At 40.7% G+C, this 26,962-nt stretch overlaps 2 protein-coding genes across 4 annotated transcripts in view; one reads left to right on the top strand and one right to left on the bottom strand.

The window, feature by feature from the left end:
* Nucleotides 1-3,362, bottom strand: part of CEP43 (centrosomal protein 43) — a 30,070-nt gene extending 26,708 nt beyond the window's left edge. The window contains exon 1 of one of the 2 annotated variants that reach the window (XM_082307934.1): nucleotides 3,065-3,362. In XM_082307934.1, coding sequence (XP_082164060.1) covers nucleotides 3,065-3,154 — 90 coding nt within the window. In that variant the 5' untranslated portion in view covers nucleotides 3,155-3,362. The remainder of the gene's footprint in view (nucleotides 1-3,064) is intronic. The other variant, XM_082307933.1, reaches the window with a different exon arrangement.
* Nucleotides 3,363-9,005: 5,643 nt separating this feature from the next.
* Nucleotides 9,006-26,962, top strand: part of RNASET2 (ribonuclease T2) — a 31,702-nt gene continuing 13,745 nt past the window's right edge. Inside the window, exons 1-6 of one of the 2 annotated variants that reach the window (XM_082307585.1) lie at nucleotides 9,006-9,100; nucleotides 13,468-13,572; nucleotides 16,126-16,192; nucleotides 22,132-22,187; nucleotides 23,119-23,176; nucleotides 23,995-24,065. In XM_082307585.1, the coding sequence (XP_082163711.1) occupies nucleotides 13,484-13,572; nucleotides 16,126-16,192; nucleotides 22,132-22,187; nucleotides 23,119-23,176; nucleotides 23,995-24,065 (341 nt within the window). In that variant the 5' untranslated portion in view covers nucleotides 9,006-9,100; nucleotides 13,468-13,483. Of the gene's footprint in view, nucleotides 9,101-9,633; nucleotides 9,839-13,467; nucleotides 13,573-16,125; nucleotides 16,193-22,131; nucleotides 22,188-23,118; nucleotides 23,177-23,994; nucleotides 24,066-26,962 lie in introns of those variants that run through there. The other variant, XM_082307586.1, reaches the window with a different exon arrangement.

Below are 26,962 nucleotides of genomic sequence, written 5' to 3' on the forward strand. Positions count from 1 at the left end.
CAGTTAACAGCCCATTTTAAAAATAGTATTTTTATTCTAACACAACATTATTTGCCCGTACCTCATCTGTCTAGGTTTTGAACCAAATTAGCAAGAAATTAGCAAGAACAGTATCAGCTGGCCAAAAGCATTACTAGTCATACAATATTAGTGATGCTAACCTCCCTCATATTTGTAGCAACAGCAAGCTCCAGAAAAGATGCAAAATTCAGGTGGCATAAACTTATTTTTCCAGAATGAGAGAGGTTAAAAGATACAAACCAAACCAAAATAAGACAACAAAGGAACACAGTAAGCAACATAATGGCTCTTGCTCGGATGATGACAGCTTCCCTCCGAGAGAGAGATCACATTTTCTTCAAGTCAGAAGAACATCTCTATTTGTACAGCACGCATAACACAGCATCAGTGATAATTTTCACTAAAGTACAAATATCCACAGTTGTATTCTATATGTTTACAGAATTCATTAGGAAGCAGTCTTATCCATCAGATTAATTCCAATGATTAATAAATTATATGTACACACACACTGCAGCTTAAAGACAGGAAATTCTCAACTGCAAGTGGCAAATATATTTACACATCTTCCAGTTTTCACAATATGACTTCATTAAACACTCCAGTGTTCAAAGTCTGAGGTAAACAGAAAAATCGTGAACAGATTTTAAAAATGTCATACAAGTAACATTTTTTCAGCTAAATAATTTGCATCAGCACCAATGTGTCCAAGAAATTAATCTGAAAATAAGAATAAAGTAATAAACTGCACCCCATTATAAAATCATATTTTACTAGAGAACAAAGGCATCACCATAAGTTTCTTCCTAAAAATTACTCAGTCATTATGTTACAAAATATATTAGCTGACAGCCTGATACGTTCTATCGACTGAAATAATTTCACTTGAATTCTAATCCTTCCAGAGCTGTCTTTATCTGTAGTGCTTCATAGCAATTCAGCTATACATTCACCATATAATTTTCTTTAATGTATCTACTTCAATAAATCTCAAATACATTATTAGAGTTAGCTTTCTAGCCTAATCCACCTTGAATAAATGGTCAGTACTCATTCTGATGTATAAAATAAACAACTGTTTTGATAATATGTAAATGTGCATTCAGTTCTACCACATAATAAAAAAATACTGACATACAATAAATAAACACTATTGATCACAACTATGTTTAATTTATTTTAATGAAGGGATGATGGCATTTTCTTTTTTTTATGCATGGTGTAATCTAATTTCAATTAAAAGCTGACAATTTAAGAAGAGTTGTTCAACCTTAATTCTTCTGGAAGACAAAGGGCTTTTTGTCAGGTACTAGCAGAACAAATTCTGTAAGTCATTAATACTATCAATTAACAGACAGCCATTAAAGTCGTGTGCCAATTAAGGTTTACAGCTAAGAAAAACACCACCATGAATTCCTCAAATGAGCAGCCTTAACCATAAGCATACCAATTATTAAACAGTAACTCCTAGTATTAAAGAGACATAACCCAGTAAGTAGGATGCAGTTGTATTTTTCTTAGTCATTTGCTAGCTTGCCTTAAGGATACCTTATGCCATATCAGATACCACACACTTTTAGCGTTATAGAATAGTGAAAATTACAATAAATATATTTACACAAAACTCAACGAACTAGCAGCTACAGTACAAAAACTTGCATACTACACAAAGGCAGGAATTAAGAAACTACAGCTCACATGCTCAATACAACCTAACTAGCTGGTGATTTTTTTTAATTATCGTTTTATTATCACCATATTTTTATTGGTTAACACTACCTGAAAGGTCAACAGGTGGCTCAAAAAGCATATTTGACACTTAACTAGAAAAAAAGGTCTCCCTATGCAAAATACAGTTACTTGAGCTAGAATCTTAATCTACTTATGGAATTTAAATGAGGATTATCCATTTGAAACAGAAGAACAACACATTTTTAATAATACTATTTTGTTGAAAAGTATGACAACTAGCCCAAAATCCAGCGGACTCACACACACAAAGATGCCCTCATTTCCATTAACCACTTCAATTGTTGAACTGTTCCTGAAACATCAGCAATGATCATCCACCTCCTGAAAGCTTAAAACAGAACACTGTGGATAAATGCCACCATCCTTGATCTGAAATCTAAACTTCATTTCTCCTCTAGCTTGAAAGGGAATCCAGCAGTTCTTATGCTTCCATATCTGTATGGCTCTCTGCTACACACAACAGTTATTGCTGGAAGCTTCCAATTTGAACAAGAATCCATGGAACCAATTTTCACATCCTTTCTGACAAAAGCTTCGGCTACACCACAGGGTTGGAAGTAGTGCATGCTCCACTACAACACTACCCTCCATACATTTGCTTAACATAGTATTATTTATTCCCTGTAGGCAGGCAGCATTCCCAGAGTTCCCAGGTTTAGTAAGCCTCCAAGCAACCCACACTCAAAAAGAACAATGTTTAAACAGCGACCCTCGAGGACTCTCTCCTTGAAATTTTCAAGAGAAGCTTTTCGTATCGAAGCAGAGAGAAACTCCATCCACCCTGTCCCACACCACCCGGCGGCTGAATGTTTCCAGCGGGGTTGGCAGCAGCAAGAGAGCTCTTGCGGCCACACGGTACCTACGAGGGCGAAACCGCACAGCCGGGCGCCCCGAGGCGGCCGAGAGCTCCCCTCCCTCTCCCCTCCTGGGCGATCTTGCAACTCCTGGGGCCGCCGGGCAGACCTCAGGCGGCGGTCGGGCCTCGGCTCCGCGTCGAGCACGTACCAGCTCTACGGCGCAAGGCGGGCGCCGGACCCGGCTCCTCGCCGAGCCCCAGGCCGAGCGGCCGGGGAGCACCACGGCGAAAGCAGGCGCCACCGCCAGGCCGTGACGCCGAGAGAGGGCCCCAGCCGGGAACACCGGCTGGAAGCGGCAGCGAGAGGGGACGAAGCCCGTGAAGCCTCGCCCCGCCGCGCTCCGCGGGGCTGTTAACCGCCGCCGGCGCCGCCCAGCGTTCCCCCCTCCCCGCTCCGCGAGGTGTGCGCAGGCGAGAGGCTCTCCTTCACCCCACCTTAATCTTATTGAGCACCCCGCTGCTCTCCAGCGTCTGGACCAGCAGGTCCCGCAGCTCCGTGTCCTCCTCCGTCGCTGCGGCCGCCATCTTGTTTCTCCCTGACAACCGCCCAAACTGCGCTAGCGGTAGGACGAGCCCCGCAGATTCGCCTCCGCCGCCGAGAAAGGCACCAAGCCAGCGGCGGACCCGAGGAAACGAGGCGGGGCGGGCGGGCCGGCGGCCACGCTCAGTGGCGGCCCGAAAGGGGACGTAGCGAGGTCGCAGCCGCCCGGCGCCTCTGCCGCCCGCGGCGCCTGGAAACTGCGACGGCGAAGAGGCAGCGCGGCCGCCGGCGCCGCGAGTGGCGGGCGGGAAGTTTAAAGCGGCGGGCGGCGTTAACGGCTGAGCTGCGCGGCTGTCCGCCCCGTAAGCTGCCCCCCTCGGCCCCTTCCTTCTTCTGTCCTCACTCCCTCCTGGTGCTTCCCGCCGTTCCCGCCGCACTCGAACCCAACGAACGCTAAACCAACCCAGGAAGTGATCGTCCCTCTGTACTCGGCACTGGCGAGGCCGCACCTCGAGTACGGTGTTCAGTTTTGGGCCCCTCACTACAAGAAGGACATGGAGGTGCTGGAGTATGTCCAGAGGAGGGCAACGAAGCTGGTGAAGGGTCTAGGGCACAAGTCTTATGAGGAGCAGCTGAGGGAGCTGAGGTTGTTTAGCCTGGAGAAAAGGAGGCTGAGGGGAGACCTTATTGCTCTCTACAACTACCTGAAAGGAGGTTGTAGCGAGGTGGGTGTTGGTCTCTTCTCCCAAGTAACAAGCGATAGGACGAGAGGAAATGGCCTCAAGCTGCGCCAGGGGAAGTTTAGGTTGGATATTAGGAAAAACTTCTTCACCAAAAGGGCAGTCAGGCACTGGAACAGGCTGCCCAGGGAAGTGGTTGAGTCTCCATCCCTGGAGGTACTGAAAAGACAGGTAGATGTGGTGCTTGAGGACATGGTTTAGTGGTGGACTTGGCAGTGCTAGGTTAACAGTTGGACTTGATGATGTTAAGGGTCTTTTCCAACCTAAATGATTCTATGGTTCTACCCTCTCCCACACCCGGCAGCTACAGCTGCTCTGTATTTGTGCTCTCACCCTAAAGCATGAGGGCAGGGGCAATGAAATGGGTTTAAGGAGTAAACAACTTCCTCTCCGGAGCTGAGCTGCCTCCAGCAGCGAGGAAAACACCACCCCTGGCTCCTGAGGGAGGGCAGCTTCCTCAGGGTGGTGGCAGGCCCCGGGTGAGGTCTCCGCCACTGCACCCACCTGCTCCACTGCACACAAGGGCACCCGGCATCAAAGAGTATTAAAGAGGCTTCTAGAGTCCTTGTTTTATAATAAGCATGTTCGTTATGTTAAAAGCGTAGGGCAGTGTCGCAGGTGTGGGAGGCTCCAACGTTATTGTGCCTTAAAAAAAAAAGATAGAGCTTTGTAAGTTGTAATACTTAATTTGCAGCACTACGTGTTGCTTTCAGGCCTTTTTTCACGCTGATTTCTGCGATTTTTCTTGAAGAGAACTAAAATATATAATAAAGAATTTCAGAAGCTACGAATATTCAAAGGGAGCAAGTACGCCTCCCGGGTGCGGCAAGATGTTGCTGGAAGTTGATTTTTCAAAAAGATGCAGTAGGTGGCACTAATTCTTCAGCGATGCCCTAAAGCCTGGCCGTCACCCCTGGGCGGCAGGTGCCACGCATACCGCCCTGTTTCTTTTGAGCCCACGGGAGGTACTGCTGGATGTCTGAGCCCGTTTCTACAGCCGCCCAAAGAATACAGCACTGCATTTTGAAGTCTTGAAGTTTGGAAATGTTAACAGTCTTTCACTTCAGTACAAAATTGTGTTAAAGTAAACCCACAATGCTGCACTTAAGCAAGACAGTTAAGAGCTTCAATCTACTTTTTCAAAACCCTATCAGAAGTAAATCATAAATGCAGAAACATAATGTCTGGTATTACACTTATCATTTTTATTTGTCCACCGAATCTCCAAACTTAATGGAAAGACAAAACCCACTTGACAAAATACTTGATAGAGATTGCAAAGCCAAGGGAAAAAACCATTAGACTTAGAAGATAATTTGTAAAATTCACTTCAGCATTTCAGTAACACTGGCTTCCCGCTCTCAAATACATGTAGAATATTTCGAATCCAGTCTATAGATAACCCTTTTTGAGCTCTGCAAAACACCAGAATGTTACTTAGCTAAATATTCACCACCTAGAGGGCAGCAAAGCATTCTAATAGTCCGACTTCCTATCCAGCACACGATGAACCATCTCAAACTGTCTCATGTTGGAAGGAAATGTTGCCATTTTGAATGTATGTAATTCCCAAGTCTACCTTTATGGAAATCATAGAAACCCATTGCAAAAGATAGAATTATTTTTACTGTTCGTACAGCAATGTAATGTGACTAACGTTACTACAGAAAGAAGAAAAAGTCGATGTCATGGGAAACCCAGTGTAGTTTTAAAAAGATTCTGTAAATTAACACTGCATTATTAAAAAAAAATGCAGTGGTGGCATTGCTACAGGCTCTTAACACAATTTAAATAAAATTTAAGCTTTCAAAATCATTCATGGTCCAAGTCTATTGACTTAAAATTAGGACACAGGAATATACATACTTTCCAAAATCTGTGCATCTGCTCAGAGTATTGTAAATGTCTTATTAACATACAATTAAGAATAAAGGCTAGCAAGATTTGTTTGTTCTATTTGTGCAATGGCAATAATCCAAGCAAAACAATGCATTGTGTTAGGGAGACAAAATTTGAAAGTCTCTACCTTGACTCTTAAATCCCCATCTGAATGTAATCTGCTGGAAGCGTGAAAAATGTATTCTTCTGAAGTGCTTTATATAAAATCTTTAAGGAAGATGAATCATGCCAGCCTTGTTTTGGGTCAGTTTTTTTTTCAGGCAACACATTTCAGCATATAAACATAAAAAAATCTAAGATCATTTGTTCAGAAATTTTTGAGGAAAATGTTATTTTCATGAAAAATTTAAAAGAAACTTTTCAAATGTTTTGATATTCCCTCAGTTCTCCACCAATTCCTAGTCATAGCATCGTGATCATTAATAGGGAGTGATCAGGAGAGAAAAGTCAATACTGAAATAAAAGATCATAGTAATTTTAATGAGAAATTCCCAAAATGAGGTCTATTATTTTTCATCACAATGCTTCTCAGATTTAGGAGACCAACGTGTTCTCAGAATTAATTATAGAGAGTATTAAAAATCCAAGTTAACTCTAAGTTGGTGATTGAGGCTCTAGTTCAGGACAGCACTTCAGTACTTTTTAGTTTTATCCCAATTCAGAAGAGTATTCTCAGCTCGTTGGTACGTGCTCATGTCCTAGGATTTGAGTGTGTGTAAATCTGTGGAGCCACATCCCCATAGCGCAGGGCACAGATGCGGGTCAGGTACCGAGTTCCAAACTGGATGGCCAGCCTGCTGACTGGGGGAACGGCTGTAGCAGATCTCGTATCTGAGTGAGGATGTAGCCACACACAGGAAAAGTCGAAGGTCCCACCAGCTTCCATGGCCTCTACGCAGATAATCATGCATATTAATTTCTTGTCCTTTCATTATGACTTACGTGGTAAATTCTTTCTGCCTTACTCCTAATGAACAGTCTCTTATGTTGTGCATAATTCCACCGAAGTCAGTGGAGGCTACCAGTGGCATAAAGTACAGCTCAAACTGACCAAAGTGCCTCAATCTTTCCTTTAATATAACCAAGTGTCAGAACATAGAAGAAATACTAAATTCCAGGCTGTAACTATTAAATGAAGTCTTGGCACCGCTTTACATCTTATAAACCTCGATATTTATATGTGCTTGTCAACAATCCCCAATATTCTGAGTTGTATTAAGACGGCGTGTCTGCCAACTGTTGATGAAAGATGAATGTGTTTTTGTTTCACAAATGATTATTTGAGAAAGCGGTCTTATTATGATTGGTTTTATTCTTCAAACAGGTTGCAACAACAGCTGTTCACATTACTGAAGTAATGAACTTCTCAAGAGCAGAACATTTCCTAATCTTAATATAAAAAGGTTGAAAACCGTGAAAGTAGAACTTGGCTTTCTTTCTCATTATAGGTGACAGCATCTTCATCTGACACAATGGTTGATTTAAAATTATTGATTTATTAACAATTGTCTTTTTTCAAGTACATAGATAAATATTAAATGGAAAGTCTTAAGGAGGTAGTTATCCAAAGTAGCTCTCCATTGCCTAGCTTTCTCATATTCCTCAAAAACAATCTCTTTAATAATACCCTCCATTAACATGCACTATTTTGTAATGATATAATGACATAAAAATATGGCTTCCTTGTCCTGATACCTTAAGAGCCTACATCATTTCAGAGCAGCTTTGAATCTCTCTTTGAAACCACCTTAATGGGAAACTTGTCTTTGGGCTTTGTTTTCACAGAGCGCTAAGCGTTAATTTGGCAGCCTCGAGAGTATGAATCCCTATTGCACCTCGAAACAGGACTAGCGGTGGAGCACAAGGCCTTGCAAGCTCTATTATACGTGCAGCACAGCCCACGCTCTTCATCCCTCCTCTGCAGGCAAAGATCAAATCCGAGGCTGAGAGAATAACTCGGTGTCCGTGTCTACGGACTCCTCAGGGGCAGTGACAAAGCCTTCGGTGCCAGATGGAGCAGCGATGCCCTCCGCAGCAGCAGCAGGAGGAGGAGGAGGAGCAGCGCTGAATACAAGGATCTGGAGAACTTCACTATTTTTAACTCTTCGACAAAATCTCTGCAACTTTTGATACCTCTCAGAGACTGTCAGAGACAACAGCAGATGGATCACTCGTTTCATCCAGCACGACATTTTCACGTTTCCACAGAAAGGTGGGCAAAGAGATTCGTTTTGTCTCATCCTCCTCCTTACCACATAAATGTGTAAACATTAACTAAAAAAATCTTGCCAGTGAATAATACTGTAGCTTTGAACAAAGACCTTATTACACAGACTGTAATTAATCTGTTCAAAACAAATGTTGTTTTGCTTGTGGAAGCAGATCTGCCCACATATTTCTCAAGTGCGTTACAGGAGGACGGTTGTGACATATCCCCCTCTAGTTCAAAACTATACAACAGTAACTAGTAACCACGCTTTGTATTTGTGGTTCATGCATCAGCAGAGAAAGAGGGGTTGGACTATGTTTCACGGTTTACCGTAGCACTGAGAAACCGTGAAGCAAGTCCTGCCTGGGATACTTGTGACTCATCCCTTTGGGTTGTTTCTTCCTCAAAAATTTCCTACTGTTTCCAAACATGAGTGTTACCATTTCAAACTTCCCTCATTACTTTGGAGAAGTATGCCACAGGGGCATGTGTCAGCAGTCCTCTCTTCCCCTTACTGGGCCTGCTTTAGTCAACCATCTCCTATTTGCTATTTGAACAGATTACTTAGAATTAAAATATGGAGTGGCCTTCTTGCACTCCTGAAGTCCTCTGTTCTGCACGAACTTTCAGTAGGAAATCCAAATAATTAAAACATAGAATATGGTAAGGAAGCACCAACAAAAACTTTAGGATGAGCAAAACCGTGCATATAAACGGTTTCCTTCGCGGCCGCAGGGTGTTTCTGCCTTGCCCGCGCACACAGGGGCCTGCTCCCCGGGACTCCCGGCTCCAGCGGCGGCGGGGAAGCCGAGGAGCGCCCGAGCCCGCGGGGCAGGGGCCGGGGCTGGGGCCGGGGCCGGGGCGGCGGGCAGCCGCCCGGGGCGGCAGGCGGGGGCGGCGGGCGCGGCCTGGCGCAGGGGCCGGGGAGGGCGGGCCCGCCCCGTGTCGGGGCGGCTGGGTCACGGCGGCGCTGCCGCCCGCCCCCTCCTCCGAGGCGGGGACTGTGCGAGGTCAGCCCCGCCGGCAGCGCGTCCCTGCGCCGTGCTGCGTCCGGCCCCGGAGAGAGGCCAGGGCCGGAGGAGCGGGCGGACGGTAGCGTGGGCCGGCGAGTCCCGGGCAGGGCCAGGCAGCGGCGGGCTGAGGTGAGGTCTGGGGTCCGAGGCAGGGGAGGCGAGGTGTGAAAGCCTCTCCGCTCCGGCGTCCCTGCCGCTCCCTCCTCCCGCCCCTTGCCCGCCTGTGGCCGCGCTGCGGTGGCAGCGGCCGCGCGGGGGGAAGGCGGCGTTCGGCCTGCCCGGGGTTCTTCTGTCTGCGCCTTTTTGCCTGGTGCCTCCAGGGAGATTAGGGACTTGCAGGATTTGCAGGGCTGGTGAGGGCTCAGGTCGTATCAGGTTTCATTTCTTGTGCCTTAAATTGACTGTGAAGCAAATCGAAAGTCAGCCAAAGAAATTGCAGGATTTCCCAGAGCTGGAAAATCTCTGTCTATAGTTTTCCTTTGTGCACTTGTCATCAGCTTTGGCATCCTTCTGTCACTTGCAGGCGTCCCGCTTCTCTGCTCTCTTGCATTCTTTACAATTTATAAAAATACCCTTGTAATAAAATGTGATGATTGTTTATCTGGAGCAAGTGCTTTATAGTGTCAGGAAGTTAAACCTTACAACACAGTGCTAAAAGTAGAGCAGTGTCTTTGTGTGTGAGGAAAGCAAGGTGCCGCCTCGCTCAAGACTTCCCCAGGAAGCCAGGGGAAGGACAGCTCGGAGCACAGCAGCAACCTCCTGCCGGCCTTGCCCTAAAACCACTGCTGTGCAAGTTCTGCTTTGAATTGTACTTTGTGAGAGAAGGAGTGAGAAAGTTCTGCTAAAAATCTTGCTGTGTCAGTGGACGTGAGTATTGCATCTGAAAATCTTTAAGGTGCTTTTTGTAGTTAGACAGCACTCAGGCTTGGGAAGAATGGTTAACTGAGAGTGGGCTGTGGAGATAAAAATTACCGGAGCTAAGAGCGTTGTTAGAAGTTAAATTAATATTTCTGGTACAAAGTTTTGTAACTTGGCTGTCTAACTCGTTGTGGCAGAAGCAGTGTGTGCTGCCACGTTTGAGGTGGCACCAAAACCTTAGGTGTTTATTTTTGTGCTTTTAGGTGCCAGGCTAGCTGCCCTAATTCTCATCTCTGGCCATTGTTGCCAACACTTACCTGTGTGCATGCTGTGCTGTTAGCCGTGGGAGTCCTCTCACTAATGCTGAAGTGCTCTTCTGCAGCCTCTTCTCTGTTCTCTAAGTCTGCATGCCTGAACTAAAGTGTAAACCAGGAAATTTTATATAAATATGAGGTTTATTAATCAAGCTAGCTGTTAAAAAGAAAATAAGGGAGTAGAATACAAGTAACTAATTGCTAGTGTCCAAAAGAAGCATGCGCTATGTCGGCAGCCCCCTCAAGATGGTATATTAGAATTCAAACGATAGTAAATGTGTTAAAGAAAGATTTCTTCACTATTTATTACAAGTTCTCCCTGGTCCTTGATAAGCTTGGGCAGGTAGCTGAAAGTGACCTTGTCCTGACTCGGTTACTAACACACAGACACACGTGTTGTGCATTTGTATCGAGGCATAGTAAACCAAGGGTCATCCCAAAGCTATTTTTATTCTTTGGAATTTTATCTATAGTGAAAATGAGTTGGTAGCCTAGTTTCAAATAATGATTTTATGTATCTGTGCATGTTTCACTTCGGAGTTGTAGGTTTTTTTCATTACGAAGTCTTTTGGAACGTTATCACTTTTTTATAACTAACTTTCATAATATGAAATCCCTGTTTCTTCTTATTACAGTAGAATTGGTGTAAGATTTGTTAATATCTTCTTTCTTGTATTTGTGGAATTAGTAATCGAGTGTAATTTTTAGTAAACAGAAGCAATTTTTATTAAAATTGGATGTGCTTCATAAATCTTAGTTCTTAATACAGTTTTAATTTGGATGTGTATTTCCTCAAACGTGCATCATTTGGGTGCTTTTCAGGTGAGACTGATTCACTTTTCACCTCCCACCATCAATGTCACAGATGAATAAAAGGTCAACTTGAATAAATCACTCAGTCTATCATGATAGTGTCATGATAGCCGCAACATTGGTTTCCAAGCTAAAACCTTAGAGAGAGTTTATGTATTGTTTATCAGTGGGGAAAAATGTAATTTGTTACGTAAAAGTTACAGATTGGGGGCTTTCAGACCTGCTCACTGTCTCTGTTGTCCCTACATTCCAGTTCCAGGGTGCAGAGCAATATGCAGAATAAATCGCTACATTCCAGTGCTCTGATAGCAGCGCTTTTTGAAGCTCCCCTCTGTTTCTGGTCATTATTTGATCAAACTTGAGAGTCCGATGAGAAAGGGAGATAACTGCCTTTATGCTTTTTTGTAACTTAGTCACTGGAAAAAAAAAATGTTTCTCTGTGCCGGCCATCTTAAGTCTTATCAGTTTGCAAAACAAATGCCATAATGTTTGCTGGCTTATTTTTCTTCCATAATCTACTTCCTTAAGATGTTTTTTCCAGACCTTTGTACAATGCAGCTTTTTTTGGTGATGGTGTGTGACATTGTCTTTTAAGTGGTACTTTCTGCTCTCTGAACAAATACGTGATTTATAGGTAGGGTAGCATCTTACCTGAAGACTCCTTACATCTCTCAATGTTTTATCTTGGGTAGATAGTTTATCATGCAGAAAAATAAAGTCTTGCTTGGTTGGTTATCAGTTGAAAATAACAGTAGATGGAATCATAAACAGGTCTATAAGGTTGAATCTCACATCATTAATTTCTACCGTACAAGTGATGAGACTTGAGATCACTTTAAGTGCAGAACTTTTAGGGAAATTGGATACCTGGCAGTTAATTACTTATTTGCAATTTTTCGTTATGTGAATATATCAATTTCTTTAATACAAGATCTACATCTTGCTTTAGCTAGCCTTTGATAAAGATTAGTTCTACATTATCGATTGCTTTTGTATACAAGTAGTACTCTCCAAATTATTTGGATTTTTTTTTTTTTGTGCTCATCTTCCCTGGTGAGTGAAAATTCTTCAGGCCTTTTTTAAGAAACTGGATCAGAAAATTAACAGTTGCCAACTAAGACTTATCTAGTAATATCTTCTATTAGGCCAAGCTGTTTACCTTGATAATATGTCCATTACAAATCGGACGTTAACATATGAAATAGCTTAAAGGCTGTGGTTTCTTCACAATTTAGCAAATCCCTGTAATAAATCTAGCTGGTTAACTGTTAGAGCTGTTGCCCGAACACCACACCAGTTTTGAAATCTTGACTCGTTTTGCAAGCTGGGATGCTGCCTCCTGCGTACGTCAGCTGTGCCACGGCATTTGCAGAACTGCAGGGTCGGGCTTCGGGGGGGCCTGCAGGCTGGGTCCAGAGCCGTGCCATAATGGTGGGAAGATGGACCCTTGTTTATCATGAGCCATGGATCAGAATTACACTGAATTTCCCAAAGTTAGCCTTAATGGCTGAATCAGCAATGTCTTTACTGGTGTCAAAACAGGCTTTAATTGACTGTTATAAGAAAGGATTCATTTTAAAACCTTCATAGAAAGAAGGATACGACTTGTGTAGTGAGTGGTCTTAGAAGGGGCCCATAGGTTACACACAGTGTCTTACAGTGCTTTTTTTAGGGTTCTCAAAATGAGAAAGTTGCAAAGTAGGTTTGGTGAGGCATTAATAATTGCATGTAAATACATGCACGTACATCTATTTCTGGCAACTAGGAGGTAGCATTTGAAATGCTGTGAAATGTCTGGCTGATACAGGAGGCAGCTGGGGTTTTTGACCTGTGCCAAGTGAAAGTCCTCCTGTTGGTGAAAGTTAAGTTGATTTGTTTTTTTTTTTTTTTTCTGCCCTGAGTTCTAAGGTTCATGAGGTAGTAGGCAGATTGTGCATGGTTTCGTAGAGGCTGTCTCAGGTTTATAACAGGAACAGAAACTAGTCTGTTTTCAGCAACAATTTTTTTAACATCAGTTTAGTAGTCGACTGGCATGTAGAGAGAATTTCATCCTTGGACATCATACTTCACTTGCAGTGAGTTTCTAATATCAGCCTTAGTCAGTCTAACGTGAATATTCCATGTTAAGTTCAAAGTTTCTTTAATGAATCACTTTGGGCATTTGAGCTGACCACAAGTAGAGTCTTACATTACATAAAGTATGGTTGCATAGAAGATTTATGTATCTGTTTATTGGAAAGTGGCTCTATTGGGACTGTGTGCAAGTAAAGAAAAAAAAAAAAGGAAACTGTGATCTCATCCTTGATGCCATTAGTTTATGAAAATTAGCACACACACTGGGGAATCAGGCACAGCTGTGAAAGAGATCCTCATTTTACCTATGGTTGTAAATGTGTCTAGAGTTGATACTACCTGCTGTTTCTGAGGTAGTTGTGTTTTTCTGCACGTTAACACTTGCAGTTTAGTGCATTGGATAAGTAACAGATTTCTTCTTTTAACACCTTTTTACAGCTATTTGATTAACAAAATGAAGCCTGCAAAGCTGCGCTATTGGATTCTGGGTTGGTTTTCTATGGCATTATGTTGTTGGTGTACTTCAGATAAATTCACTCAAAGGTAAGTTATGCTTTAAAAAGAAATCTCTGACAGGTCTTTCTTAAGTGCAGAGCAGAATAGTTTAACCTCTAATGAGTGTAAATTTTTTTTATTTTATTATGTGCTATTTTTGATGTGTTATTCTTCCTGTAGGTGACTGGTAAAATGAGGCATCTACATTAACTGGAGGAGTGGGGGTCATGCCTAAGAAAAGCTTTATGTTTATTAATGTGTCAGCATGAAAAAAGAGGGAAACTTAAATTACATTCATTGCACTTAAAAACTGCAATCTTGCTTTAAATGAATCATTTAGGCTTGTGATGTAATGACAAAAATCAGAAATAATTTTGGAACCTATAACAACAAACCGGAATCATCCCTATGGCATGAATTGCACCGTTAGCACTGTATACTTTTTAAATATCTTTTTATTTTTTTCCTACTATTTTCTCAGTTCCAATAATTTTAAATTCCTTTTCATACAGCATCCCAACTGGGGCTGTGTATCAGTGCCGCGCAGCCTTTTGGTGGCTGTTGCACTTGGCAGAATCTGAGCTTGAATGCCAATGGGCCATGGGGGAACCCACGCCCCAAATCACACCCTTCTGTGGTAAAAGCTCAAATTCCTGTTGCATTATATTAGGAAATAAACTTTTCTCCTTCCTTTCAGTGTTTTGGCAAGAGAGTGGTTAAGGGTGCTCAGTTCAGTGCTGAACTTCATATAATGGCTACATTGCAGCTGGTTGGTAGCTTGGGTGCTACGCTGAGGTTTCTCGAATCCCCAGGACTTGAGTTGTGGCTTGGCCGTCTGGGTGGCAGAGGCAGCTCTAGAGGTGCAGTGCTGAACTGCACGGGGCAGGAAACTCGGTCAAAAAAAGGAGATATCCCTGAAGTTGCATAGGTATTGAAAATGGCTTTCCTTGGATTCCAGTTCAGAGCTTAAGTTTCTAAAACTTGCTCTATTTAATAACCAAAATTTTCTGACCTATCCTTAGCCAAAAGGTGTGTTCTATCAGAACTTGTTTTGGCATGATTGTCATTGCAGTTCAGCTGCTATTTCAAATACAGATGAAAGGTGGTATTTTTCTAAGCAAGGATTTTTTAAAGCAAGGAAAGTAACTGCTCTACAATATTGGGCAATTCTTCTCTTCAGGTTTCCACAGCAGCAGTAAAGACCAGTTAGAAGTGTTAATAGTTTTCATTGTGGCTATGCCTGATTTGTTCCAGAACTATTCTGCTAAATTATTTAAAAACTACAGATATATGTGAATGCTTAAGAGAAAATGTGGCCATTGCAAACTAGCAAAACTAGAGGGAAAAATTGGGAAGTGATGTAACACGGGAACATCCCTACTTCTTCAGGTTGAGAAGCATTAGCTTTCTTATATATATATATTTTTTTTTATGTAACCTCTGGCAAGCACTAATGAAGGACATGTGGCTATTAGCTTCCAGAGAAGAACAATTTATTTTGACAGTACTTCATATAGTGCTGTCAGTTTGAACAATTTACAGTTCTTTGTTGATTTTCCCACTTGCTGTTCTATTTAATCACTTAGTGTGGTTGCTTAATAGCTAAATATATCTGCTGTAGTGTCTGAAGCAACATTTTTTTTTATCTACTTCTCGTTTATCCAGAGTAGGGCTGCTCCAAACTTGGAAAATGCCTCTGTAGTAGTGGCAAAGACATGATACAACCTTCCAACAGTTTTTGTACAAAATTTTTAAGCTTTCCTCCCCCCCCCCTCCCCCCCCCCCCCCGCATAGGAATAAGATAGTACTGATGCCTCTCTGAGTTACAGATCTCTTTATTCTAAGAGGCTTTTGAACACAAGTGCTTTTGTAAAATATGGGATATTCCTTCTTTTGTTCTTCCTTAGGCAACCTTAAGACTGTGTCACAGTTTGATTATTTATTAAATGTTTAAAAATACTTAATTTATAGTAAGCATTTTAAAAATGTAGTGTTTGAATTAAATGTCTATAAAATGATAAAGTCAACATTTTTGAGATTTATGGTTTTTACTTTAGTTTTTATTCTGTTTTGTTTTTTTTTTTTTAATCTAAAATGTTGGAGACACCTGCAAGATCAAATCGCATCTCCTGCAGTGTCAACTACGTTGCTTGTGGTTGTTTGTAGTCTTTCTTTTTTAGAAGAGTAGTTACAGTTCCAAGGATGTTGTATACTTTCTTTCCAGCTAATATACCCATCAGGAAGAATTAGCAGATTCTTAACATCCTAAACAAAGATTTGATTCCCCCCCCCCCCAAATACAAAACAGAACAACATGTTCCTTCTGTATTTAAGAAATGGAAAGCATATGGAGATAGGATGCTGGGAGAGGTATTTGTTTAACAATGGGGGGCTATTAGCGTGTTTCTGTACATGTTGTTTCTATGTGATTTGTTAGTTTGGTCTGCTGTGTTTGGAGTTCTCAACTGTTGCAATACAAGCTATAAACAACAACCAGCTCTGAAATAAATGCACTATACTAGTAAGCTTTGTGCTGCTGGCTGAAGGTGTTGCCGTTTTTAAAATGCTTGAGGAAAAATAGATTTGTCTGTCTTTCTCCAGTGACAACCACCCTCATACCTGGAAAAAGCTGTATCTTGCTCATCATTGGCCAGTGACTGTATGTAAGGTGAGATTTTTGTGTTTTGTTCTCTTTTACCCTGACAAAGGTAGCCTTGGACAATAAATATTTGAAAACAGAATGAATGAAGCCCATCAAGCATTTAATCTGGCTTATGCCCTTGTATCTCTCTAAAGGCTTTCGCTGATCTGGTCCAACTTTTGCTACTTCCCCTGCACTCCAGAGTAGGAGTAAACAAGACAGGATTGTGGTGTGTTACAGATATAGCAGTCCATGTAGGACATACAGTACGCTAAGCCTTAATTGCTTGTTACATACTTTGTGATGTCTTGTTAGTTGTAAACTTAATCCTACATTTTCACCGGACTCTGTAAGGAGACTTGCCTACCTTGTCTGACTGAAGGCAGCAGATTAGCACTTGAACTGTCTGCTGCACATCAAGTTTTAGCTTTGTAATGTTGGCTACAGTGTTTTAATGGTAAGTCATCAAATATGGATTTAGTCAGGAAGAAGAGAGCTATAAAGCTGTTATGGCAGGTGTGTCTGAGCATTTCTGTACTTGAGGGCTGGGAACCAAAAATAAACCCAACCTTCCAACATATGTCTGTCAAAAGCACAGCTAAGGGGTGTACTACTTATGTCCCTTTTGCTATTAAATACCTACTACCATCTGATAAGTAGAATATTTTTCCTATGCTAGAAATACTCGAAGGTGTCTTCTCATACAGCTAAGTTAAAAATATGCTATACTTCAAAATGGAAGATGTGATCAGATTTACTGACACAAGGATCAAGAACCCTGTGGATAATAGAGAAGCTTCAGTTTTGGGCAAATGTCTCTGGAGCCAAAAAGGTCCCAACTCTGGCAGACTTAGGTTTATTTATTACAATATAACAGTCTTATTTTTTGTGCTTTAGGTAGCTTTTATTTCTCATTTGAATTTCTGGAAATACATATCAAAGCAGTAGCAGCAAAAGTCACATACTGCCTAAATTTTTGAGGAAACATAGATGTACTTTACATTAGTTCAATGTGGAGGGGAAATGTCAATAACAAAACTCAGATGTGCATGACTAACTGAGACCAAAGAGTGGCCACTGTTCTGGTTTTTGTTTCTTTGCCTGTTTTTGAGGAGGAATAAGGGCAGATTTGATGCAACTTGTGTCTGATTTTCTATTGAGTAAACATCACTGTTACTGACTTCAAGCAGAGATGTTGGTGTTCAGGGGTTTGTGGTGCCTGGCACGAGTCGGCATTCAGAGTCAGTAGCAATGCAAACACTTGCTTACATGAATGAGACTCAAACAAACAAACAAACAAACAAACAAAACCCCAACACAAACCAACCAACCAAAGAAATGCTGTCAACCAGTTTTCCCATTGTATATTCATGCTGGCTACTACTCTTAATTCCAGGGTAGTGTTATTGGTAAATTGATAAGTAACCTTTATAAATTTACAGTGAAATTGTAATGAATAATTGAAAATATTAAGCATCAGAAAATGTAGGCTTTCTTACATTTTGTTGATTTCTTATGATCTTCTGTAGTAGGAGGTGAACAGAAGCATTCCAAAGGAGTGAAGAAAAAGTGAAATTAAAATCATATTAAGTGACTTTTTGCCCAGTTTCACATTACTGAGTCATATGAAGAAACAGAATCTCAACTGTACTCCCATAACAGCTTTTTATTTTTTTGCTAACGTTAATGTAAGAGGAGTTCCCAAATTCAGTTGTGGGCTTTTTTTAAAGTATATAGATTCTTCGGAAAGTTCAATGTATTTATATATGATTGCTATGTTATTTCAGGGAGGAAATATTTTTTAATGTCATTCTTCAGTTTAAACTGTTGACATGATGTTGAAAGGGAAAATAGCTGGGTGAAGGAAACTGCAAAACTCATTATATCATTTATGTAAAAAACCTTGGAGACACTACTTTGTGCAAGTACTTATTAGTTTATGCTTCCTATATAAAGGAACCTGATTCTAGACTACTTTGCTACATACTGTGTTTGTGATACATGTGTGGATGACCTACATCTTAATTCCTGCCTGTTTTGCATATCTGTGTTCAAAAAGTTTTTCAGGCTTTTAAAGGCCTGAAAGGACTTTTTTAAAATTTAGCAGACACAGTTCAGCATGCCGGAAATTTGAAAATACGTATCTCCCAGCTGTTCCTGTGCTTTAAACTGTATGTGTTCAGCTGGTGCTTTTTAATACTGAGTGTGATCAGCACAATTAAACTGGAAAGTGAGTGTTTTGTAATCATATCTTCTAAACTAACCTATTAAAATAAAATAGTGAGCATCGTGGAAGCAGTAATAACCCCAGGACTTAAGTACTGACTGCTGCAGTGAAAGGGTGAAGGAGGAAGAGAGATGTTCTTTTTCATTATACGATTAGAAATTCCAGTACCATATAATTGACCTAAAGTGGCTATGTCTTCTACAAATATATCCAAGCTAAATTCACAGATGTCAAGTGATTACGAATTTATTGTTCCCTTAATAAGTTGTGCCTGTGGTGCAATTTATTGAACTTCATGTGGCTAATTCATGTCACACCTAAACTTTCTGATCACAAATAAACGTGAATCCTGTTGGGTGGAAATAGGACCAACTCAAGGGCAAGAAGAGGGACTTTCCTCCTCCCTTTTTATGATGTTGTGAAGGTCTTTACTTCAAGAACTTAAAAAGAGAAATATTATTGCAGCTTTTGCATTTTGGAGATGGCAAAAAGAGAAAATCTTCTGTGGGTGTTTCCTTATGAAATGGGGAAAATCCGATGCAAGTTTGTAGGCTATTCTGTTCCTCCTCTGTTGAGAATGGGAAGGATGATAAAGAAATGGGTACTAAGCACTGCTGTCATCTGCCTTTTACTGCATGTATGTGCTGATCAAATGAAAGAATCAAAGAAGGGACAACAGAATAGGCTGGTGAACAGAACAGTGTGAATTCAAGTTTGAATGTAATGTTAAGCGGCAGATGAAATTAATTTTTTTTTTTTGAGATGAGAGGTTTTCCTAATTTCAGGCTTTGGCAATAATTTTATAGCAAAGGCTTAAAGGAAGAATAGAAGCATTATTTTTTCTTCTTTTTTTTGGTGAAAATAGAAGTAGTCCATAACATAGAAAGCATTAAAGTGACTAAGGTGAAGGCAGTACACTATTGTGATCTCGCATTAGATCAAAAATTCCTTAGGTAAATGGATACTTTTATTTCTTTTTTTGTATATTAAGCCAGGTGTGTCAAAGTGAGTCCAGCTTGTGACGTATGCTATTTTGGAACAAAAGAAAGTTTTTTCCTAAATGCCCATGTAACTTATAAGATAACTCTTAATCTATGCCTCCACCATCTCTGTGAATAAGGTCTGGTTTAGATGTTTTTGTGGGCCTTTACCTTCTGTAAGGATAAACACATGAAAGGTTTTAGCATATCAGCTCATGCTAGAGGGGTGTTCAACAAGAAGTAAATTTGGTTTATTTCCCTCCTCCCAACTTTTTTCAGCAACCTTATAAGTTTCGTTCATTCATTGATTGGTTTTACTGCAGGGGGTGGGGGGAAGGAGGAAGGGAATAATTACAGACTATTTGGGGGAGAGAAATTGAAGAGGTGAACTCTCTCCACAGTTTCAAAAGCAAGGATTTTTCGTAGCAGTTGTGATGTTTCATTACAAAATAACACTTAAAATTGATCTTAATTACACAGATGGCCTACTTAAACAGGGTGGTTGAAAGGGAGCGCAGGATTAAATATTTCACTTTCCAGAAGCTGGCTTTTTATTTAAACTTGGGGTATCTGTATGTGATCCAGTAGCACTACCCTCTCCTATGTACAAGCTGCTATACCAAGGGATTGGTAACTTGGGCAGCTCTGCAGGTAGCACTTCTGTGACAGTTTGATGGTGTTTCACTTTTCGGCATGTCAGAGGTGAAAGCGGCTCCCACGCTTCTAGCAGCCACTGTTTGTCCGATGTCTTGCTGTTACAAATAGGCTAATCTCTCTGCTGCAGCATTCCCTCTCAGCGTGGTGGGTGCTGTAAAGGCTCTCTGGCACTTTTCTCAGTGTCATAGATCATGTATGGTTAATTGGGATTGGTTTGCTTATCAGATTGCTTTAAAACAGGAGAAAGCAATGTTCCCTTTTCAAATTAATCTAGATATAGAAGGCTTCCGAAGGTCCAATGCCTACTTGAAAATACATATTTGTAACTGTTTCAAGTCAACGATTGCCTGAGGTTGAATTAATCCTTCAGCAATCAGTATATGATAAACAGGAAGGCTGACAAGAAGTGTTTTTGCAGAAGCAGCAGGAGTACCCAGCTTCTCAGACTAGCGTTTGCTCATTTTATGATATTGATTTAAAATGAACATTGGAAAAATACTGTGGCTAGAATTAAAGAGGGGGATGAATGAAGCTGGCCAAAGCATGCAAAATGTGAACTAATGCATCGTAGGTTGCATTGACCTCACAGTTCTGCCAACGCACAGTGTAACACCAAAAGCCTGATGAAACATGTAGAAGAAACTGCTAATAAGGTTAGTGCTGTGATAGGGGAGAACTGATCCCAAATTTAAAGTACTCTGGGCTTTCCTTTAGCGTGTCTCAGAACTGCAGTTAAAGACTGAATAAGGAGCACAATTGCACTGTTCTTCTTACCACCCTTGGTTGAGGAAGCTGGTTAGCTGCCAGGTTGTTTTTCAGGGGATGATGCATTAGCTGCTGGCTATTAATTTGCTGTATTTTGGGCTGGATAGCTGAACTCTTTCAGCTCCACAAAGCTTGTGTCATGACAGGAGCAATATTGTTTAGGCGTTTGCAGTGTGTGTTTGTTGACAATATTCTTTTCAGGAAAAAAGCCGTTGCTGGGTTTAATTGATTCTATTATTGGTGGCAAGAGAAGAGAGGAAGGAAATGGGCACAGAACAAGAAGGTCTTGCAGAGCTTGCAGTTTTGCTGCCACTGACCTGTGGCACGTGGAAGGCAATTAGTGAGATTACAGGCCTCTCTCTGCTCTTCTCTACACTCTGCTCTTGCTCTGGCATCGCATAAAAGGCATTGTGGCATAATTAAGACAGGATGCAGAGCCGAAAAGGAAAGCTATTATTATGGGGAAAGAAAGTCTGAGGAGGTTGCTATTTAATGGCAAAAAGTGTTTACTAAAAAGAGCCATAATTACTAAGCAGAATAATCAGGGAAAATACAGTAATGGTATGCTGTGATGTGTGAACATGGATTTTTTGGGGGTTTTTTAGGAATATGTCCTCTGGTCTAAACAATAATTAATGTGTAGGCTATTTCTCCTGCATTATCAAAAGTTTTGACTGGGGGCTTTTTTTTTTTTTTTTTTTTTTTTTTTGTAGGAATGTATATAGTCTTTCCTCTTCTCTTCATTCCCTTGACCCTCAGGTCAAAATATTTTAAAAATATATTCTAACCATTTTACTTGGAATAAGCAACCTATTTCTTCTCTTCTTTGTATTTTTCCCTTTTAATACAACAACAGAACTACTCATGGATGCTTAAAGATGGTTGTGTCCCTGTTTAATATTATAGATTACGTTGATGCTTTTTATTTTAATGGCTCTGCACTCCTTGAAAAGATCTGATGGTGAGAAAAATACAGAGAGCTGCCATCTGGAATATGATAAATGCAGATTTAGCTCCATTCATTTAGCATGGATCAGACTACTTTCTATTACCTCAGAACCTATCCTTTGTCTTCTTTTTACACTGCCTGTTCAGGGTACCCCCTGATATTCACTTGATCTGCTTCAAAATTTTAATGCCACTTGGTCTCTGCTAAGTTGCACATAATCCGTGACAGCTTCAAGTAACTGCAGTTCACCAGTTCCTTATTTGGGCAAGCAAAAGTTCTCATGTCTCACTAGATCCTTGGACCACCAGCAAATGAACTTTTATTTTTTTCCTCTAAACCATTATCCCTGGACACATGTAACAAACATTCTGGTTTTTTGTTTCCACAGATGAGTGCTAATGATTGTCAAGACCCTCCAGAGTACTGGACAATCCATGGACTGTGGTATGATCATAGAGTGTTTTTATTTCAGCCTGGAAAGGAAAAATGAAGTTTTGTACCAAGATGTTTCGTGGGTTTTTTTGAGGGCTTAATCTATCTGTTTTTATAATTCCTTGAAACAAAAGCTTTAATTTTGTTGGAAATCAAAACCTTATGATTTGATATAAAACAGAATTACACTTCTGTATCTCATGACTCACTGAGCTCCTGAAATCCTCTTGCCACGTGAGCATTTTATTTATACATCTCCTTACAAGATCAGTAATGTTCTCAAACAGAAAGGGAAGTATAGTTTCCCCTCTTTTTTTTTTTTTTTTTTTTCTTCCTGAGTACACAGAATTTGTTAATCTCATGACTGCTTGTGGTTTTACATATCTTAACTCAGCACAAATATTGCAAAAGTACAGGAAAAACTAATTTGCTTCAAAGGACTCAACTCACTGGAATCGGTGCCAATGGCAGCAATTCAAAGGTTTTCCTGACAAATACAGGGGAAAATTCAGTACAGGAGTTTAAGCTATGCATCCTGTAAAAGTGAACAGCATTATGTCTAGATTTCCAGCGAGTGTCTTGGTGATACTTGCAGAATCATCACTTGGTGCAGTGGTTGAGGAGGTCAATGTCATTAGTGACATCATGTGCAAGACCCTTCCATATCATTTAGTCCCCCTGTATGTCTTTTACATAGAGTGAGAGGGACTGAAAGGCCTAACAAAGAACCTCTGCATGGGAAATATTTTGGCCATAATTAATGTCTTGAATTTTTACTTCTAAAACACTGTAGGTGCTGATGGGTTACTTGCATTTTTAAATAAAATCTCTAGCTATAATCTTGCATATTTAAAATTCAGGCTAATGGTATAGAATAGAATGCTGTTAGTTACCATTAGTGAGTTAGGAGACATCTTTTTTCACTTTTCTTTTGTTTCTCTAGGCCTGACAAAACTGAAGAGTGTAATAGGACATGGCATTTCAATGTCACCGAGATTAAGGTATTTATTTAAAACAAAAACAGTTGTAGCAAACAGTGCTTAGTGCAATTACTTTTGCACATCCTATATGCAAAATCTGTAGCTTATAATGTATCACTCTTAATGTTTGCTGAGAGGTAGGTTCTTTTAAGGATTCTGCAAATTCATTAGGTGCTTCTGGTACAACTTGAAGTTGTAGTGCTGGTGATCATTAGCAGCTGTTCATACTTGGTTTTGTAGACGTGCGGTTTGACTTGTTCAGCCACATCCTCCTTAAAAAAATCTAGACAACATAGGTGGTGAATCTGCAGTGGCAAAAAGTACCTGTGAAAAAGAGGTTACGCTCATCCGTATTCTCTCTTCCATTTTCTAATGCAAAGCCAAAACACATAAAATAAAAAGAGTTCAGAGCACACTTTTCTGTGTGTTTTCTCCCAGGGCATTAATCCTTTTTTTATTCTTTTTTTTTTTTAATTAAAAAAATGTCCATATTTCATTCAAATGTGTTGGAAATGGGGATAGGAGGCTTGAGCCAACAAATGGGAAAAGCTGCACGATTGAACAGCTTCTGCAGGGACAGTTGAAGGAAAATCTTATTTTAAGATGGTGTGTTGGTATTAGTACATTCAGATATTTAGACAGTTGCACCTACCTGTTACCTACAGTAACAGCATTTTCAGAATATTGGGGAAAAAGACCTTTTCTTTTTCTATGAGTAAATGTTTCAGTTGGGGATGTTGATGAGGCTTCAGTTTTAGAAAATGTATCAATGTATGTAGATTGTGTAAGAAATAGCTTTTCAACACTGTAGGTGCATTTATTAATTGTGATATTTTTAGGATCTTATGTCAGACATGAGACGCTATTGGCCTGATGTGCTTCATTCATCTCTGAATCGCACCCAATTCTGGTGAGTACAAAAAAACCTAAAAAGTATTTTGGATATTATTTTATAAAAAAATCTGTCTGAGTTAGTAATTCTTCGAGTGAGTTGTTGTACATGAGAAGCAGTGTCCAGGAGGCCACTGAAGGCAGTGTTTCTTGTCAGTCTCATTTACAAAATAAATCTATTTTCTTGTTAGAGCACCTACAAAATGCAGCTGTTGAAGAGAGGGCTGTGGCAGAGGTTTTGGAGAAATGAAACTTAGTGAAAGAGAGACAATGTGTTCCCTCCCTTTGCCCCCAGGGAGGAGAAGCAGCTGCTCTTGACACATTAAATCTGAATAGCAGTAGCACTCCTGGGATGTCACAACGAGCTGCAAGAGCAGCTTCCAGGCCTCTCTTCCTAGCTAGCTTCACTGTGTTGCTGGCTTTGAGAGACCTGTCCTTTTGGGCTTTCTCACTGAGGAGGAAATAGAGAAATAGGATTCATTGGATAATCCTAGCCACTTGTCTACAGAATTCTCTCTCTTTACTTACTTTCCTAGCAGCCTAAAATCAGAATTTATTTGGAGATCAGCCTTCTTGGCTCATGGGAAGGGAGAAAGAGATTTTTATTTCCTCTGACAGCAGCATTCCTTTCCTTCTTCTCCATGGTTCTCTTTGCTTCTGAATAATCAGACACTTGGACCAAAGAGCAGTATGAGTAGTATTTGAGTTTGCACAGGCTTCAGTTTGCGTGCATTATGTTAAACTAAAATCGGTGGCCATTCAAGTTAATTTTCTGAGCCATGAGCTGCTTTCGCCAAGATACGGATATGCAATTTGTTCTTCCAAATCTACAGTGAAAGCTGTAACATAAGATAAGAAGCAGAGCACATAGCTAGGGGCAGTAGCATTTAAAGCCATCTCAACTGTAAGTGCCCATAAGTTTTCCTTTGGATTGGATGACTGTTTGCTCCCTGTGTCACTAGGGAAAAGCTTGGAAGGGAATGTGCATCTCTCAGTCTTGTGCTTGCTCTACAGAAGACACCTGTCCTCAGAGTCTTAAACTGGTTCCACAGGTGTCTTATGGCAAACTAAACTTGTAACTGTCAAAAGTGGTGGTTTTTCCTCCCTCCACTCTTCTGTTCTTGCACTGTGCAGGGGAGAGCATGACTGCTTCTTTCTGTGGTAGCACAAGTTTATGCCACCTTAAACTGTTCCTGGAATTAGGAAAATGTGTCTTAAATCTAGCACCTCCCATCCCCTGACCACCTACCTGTTCATAAAAACAGGTGTGTACCAGTCCTTATTTTACTAACAGATATATTTTGGTAGGCAGCTGGTATGAACAGATACAATGAAAACCTTTTCCCTTTCAGTTCAAGGCTAGCAAATAGCACTTATTTCAATACCTGAAAATGCAATTAGAAATATCATAAGAGCAATACAAAAGTCATATTATAACACTGTAACTAATATTTTGATTGACAGAGGAATTCACTCCCTTTCAGTAAGATGACAAGTGCACTGTAATTGGCAGCTCTTAATTGCAGATTTTGTAAATGCAAGCTTTTAAGCCAACTGAAAGCCCGTAAGATCCCGTTGTACATCTTCCTTAGTTAAAATACTGTATTTACTTCAAAATTAAAAAAGAAATAAAAATGTATAGTGTAAAAATCACAGTACAGCAGAAATAAGAATCTGAAAGTAAAACTGACTGTTCACAATTTTCATTGTTGTAGACTAAAGGCACCTTAATTGGGTAAAGAGCACGAGCAGTGACAAGCAAAATGCATATTGACTATCTTAGCATATCACATCGGGGTTTTTCCAAGACTGCTATAATTGTGTAGTATGTTTCTTCCTGGCTTTACCTATAACCGTAGCCCTGGCTTAAAAGGGGAGGTAAGGAATCTTCCTGGCAATTTTAGGATGGCTGCGGGTGCTTCTGTAAATGTAATTGCGCATCTCTGTTCACCTTATGAACTGTGACAACTGCCACCCAAGAGTTTTTGAAATGGACGGGATAGAATGCCTTAATACAGGACGAAGGGTTATGTATACTTTGTATCTCAAAATTTAGTAACTGAAACCACCCCTTTTATAGTAGTTAATAATTTTTTGGACCACATAAAAATTTCTAGACCAAGAGAATTCCCTTCAGGATCAGTTTATACATATGATACAGAAGAAGGAATCAGCGTTTAGCCTGTAGGACAGCTGGGTGTCCCTAATCTTCTGCATTTTGTGGGCTGCACTTGCAGCTGTGCTTTACAGACCTTCTTTGTTCCTACCCTAATAATGAGCCAGTCTTTGAGCTGGGTGGTTTCTATAATCCCTGGACCCACCTGATAGGCTCCTGATTTTGCCTGTCACATCTGTGTGACTTTGTGTTGGGGTCACTCTGTCCTTGTTGTACGTAACAGGAAGCAAAATCTCTTTGAGGTTCATCTTCCTTTCCACACTGCTGAGTTGTACCAATTTCATTCCTTTGCATTTCTGCAGCCCCCTAAGGCTTCATTTGTAGGACTTAGCTTTGAGGTATGCAAGCGTAGCATTTATTCTTAGCAGTACCATAGAGAAAATGGTGGAGAAGGACAAGTTATATAGTGGAACCCAATCTAGTGCTTATGTAAGCCCCACTCTTGTATGCCTGCCAATGTACTTGTGTCCTGCAAGGAGGAAAAAATGTTCAGCAAAGTTCTTGACAGCTAACGTATGTGCTCTGTGCTACTGCCTGGCTCATGGGTACGAGAAGTACAGAAGGATGGGTGGCCTTCATGAATACAGGCAGCTGTGTTTTGTATCCACATGCCACCCAGCTGTGAGCTGAGGCTCAAGTAGAATTGCCTTGTCTTATTGTGGTCTAGGTGAAGGATAATGTGTCTCAGTGAATAGCATTGAGACATTAATTCTTTTGATTTCCAAACAAATGACTTTGTT

This window comes from Platalea leucorodia (assembly GCF_965183815.1).
Source record: "Platalea leucorodia genome assembly, chromosome: 3".
Lineage (NCBI taxonomy): Eukaryota > Metazoa > Chordata > Aves > Pelecaniformes > Threskiornithidae > Platalea > Platalea leucorodia.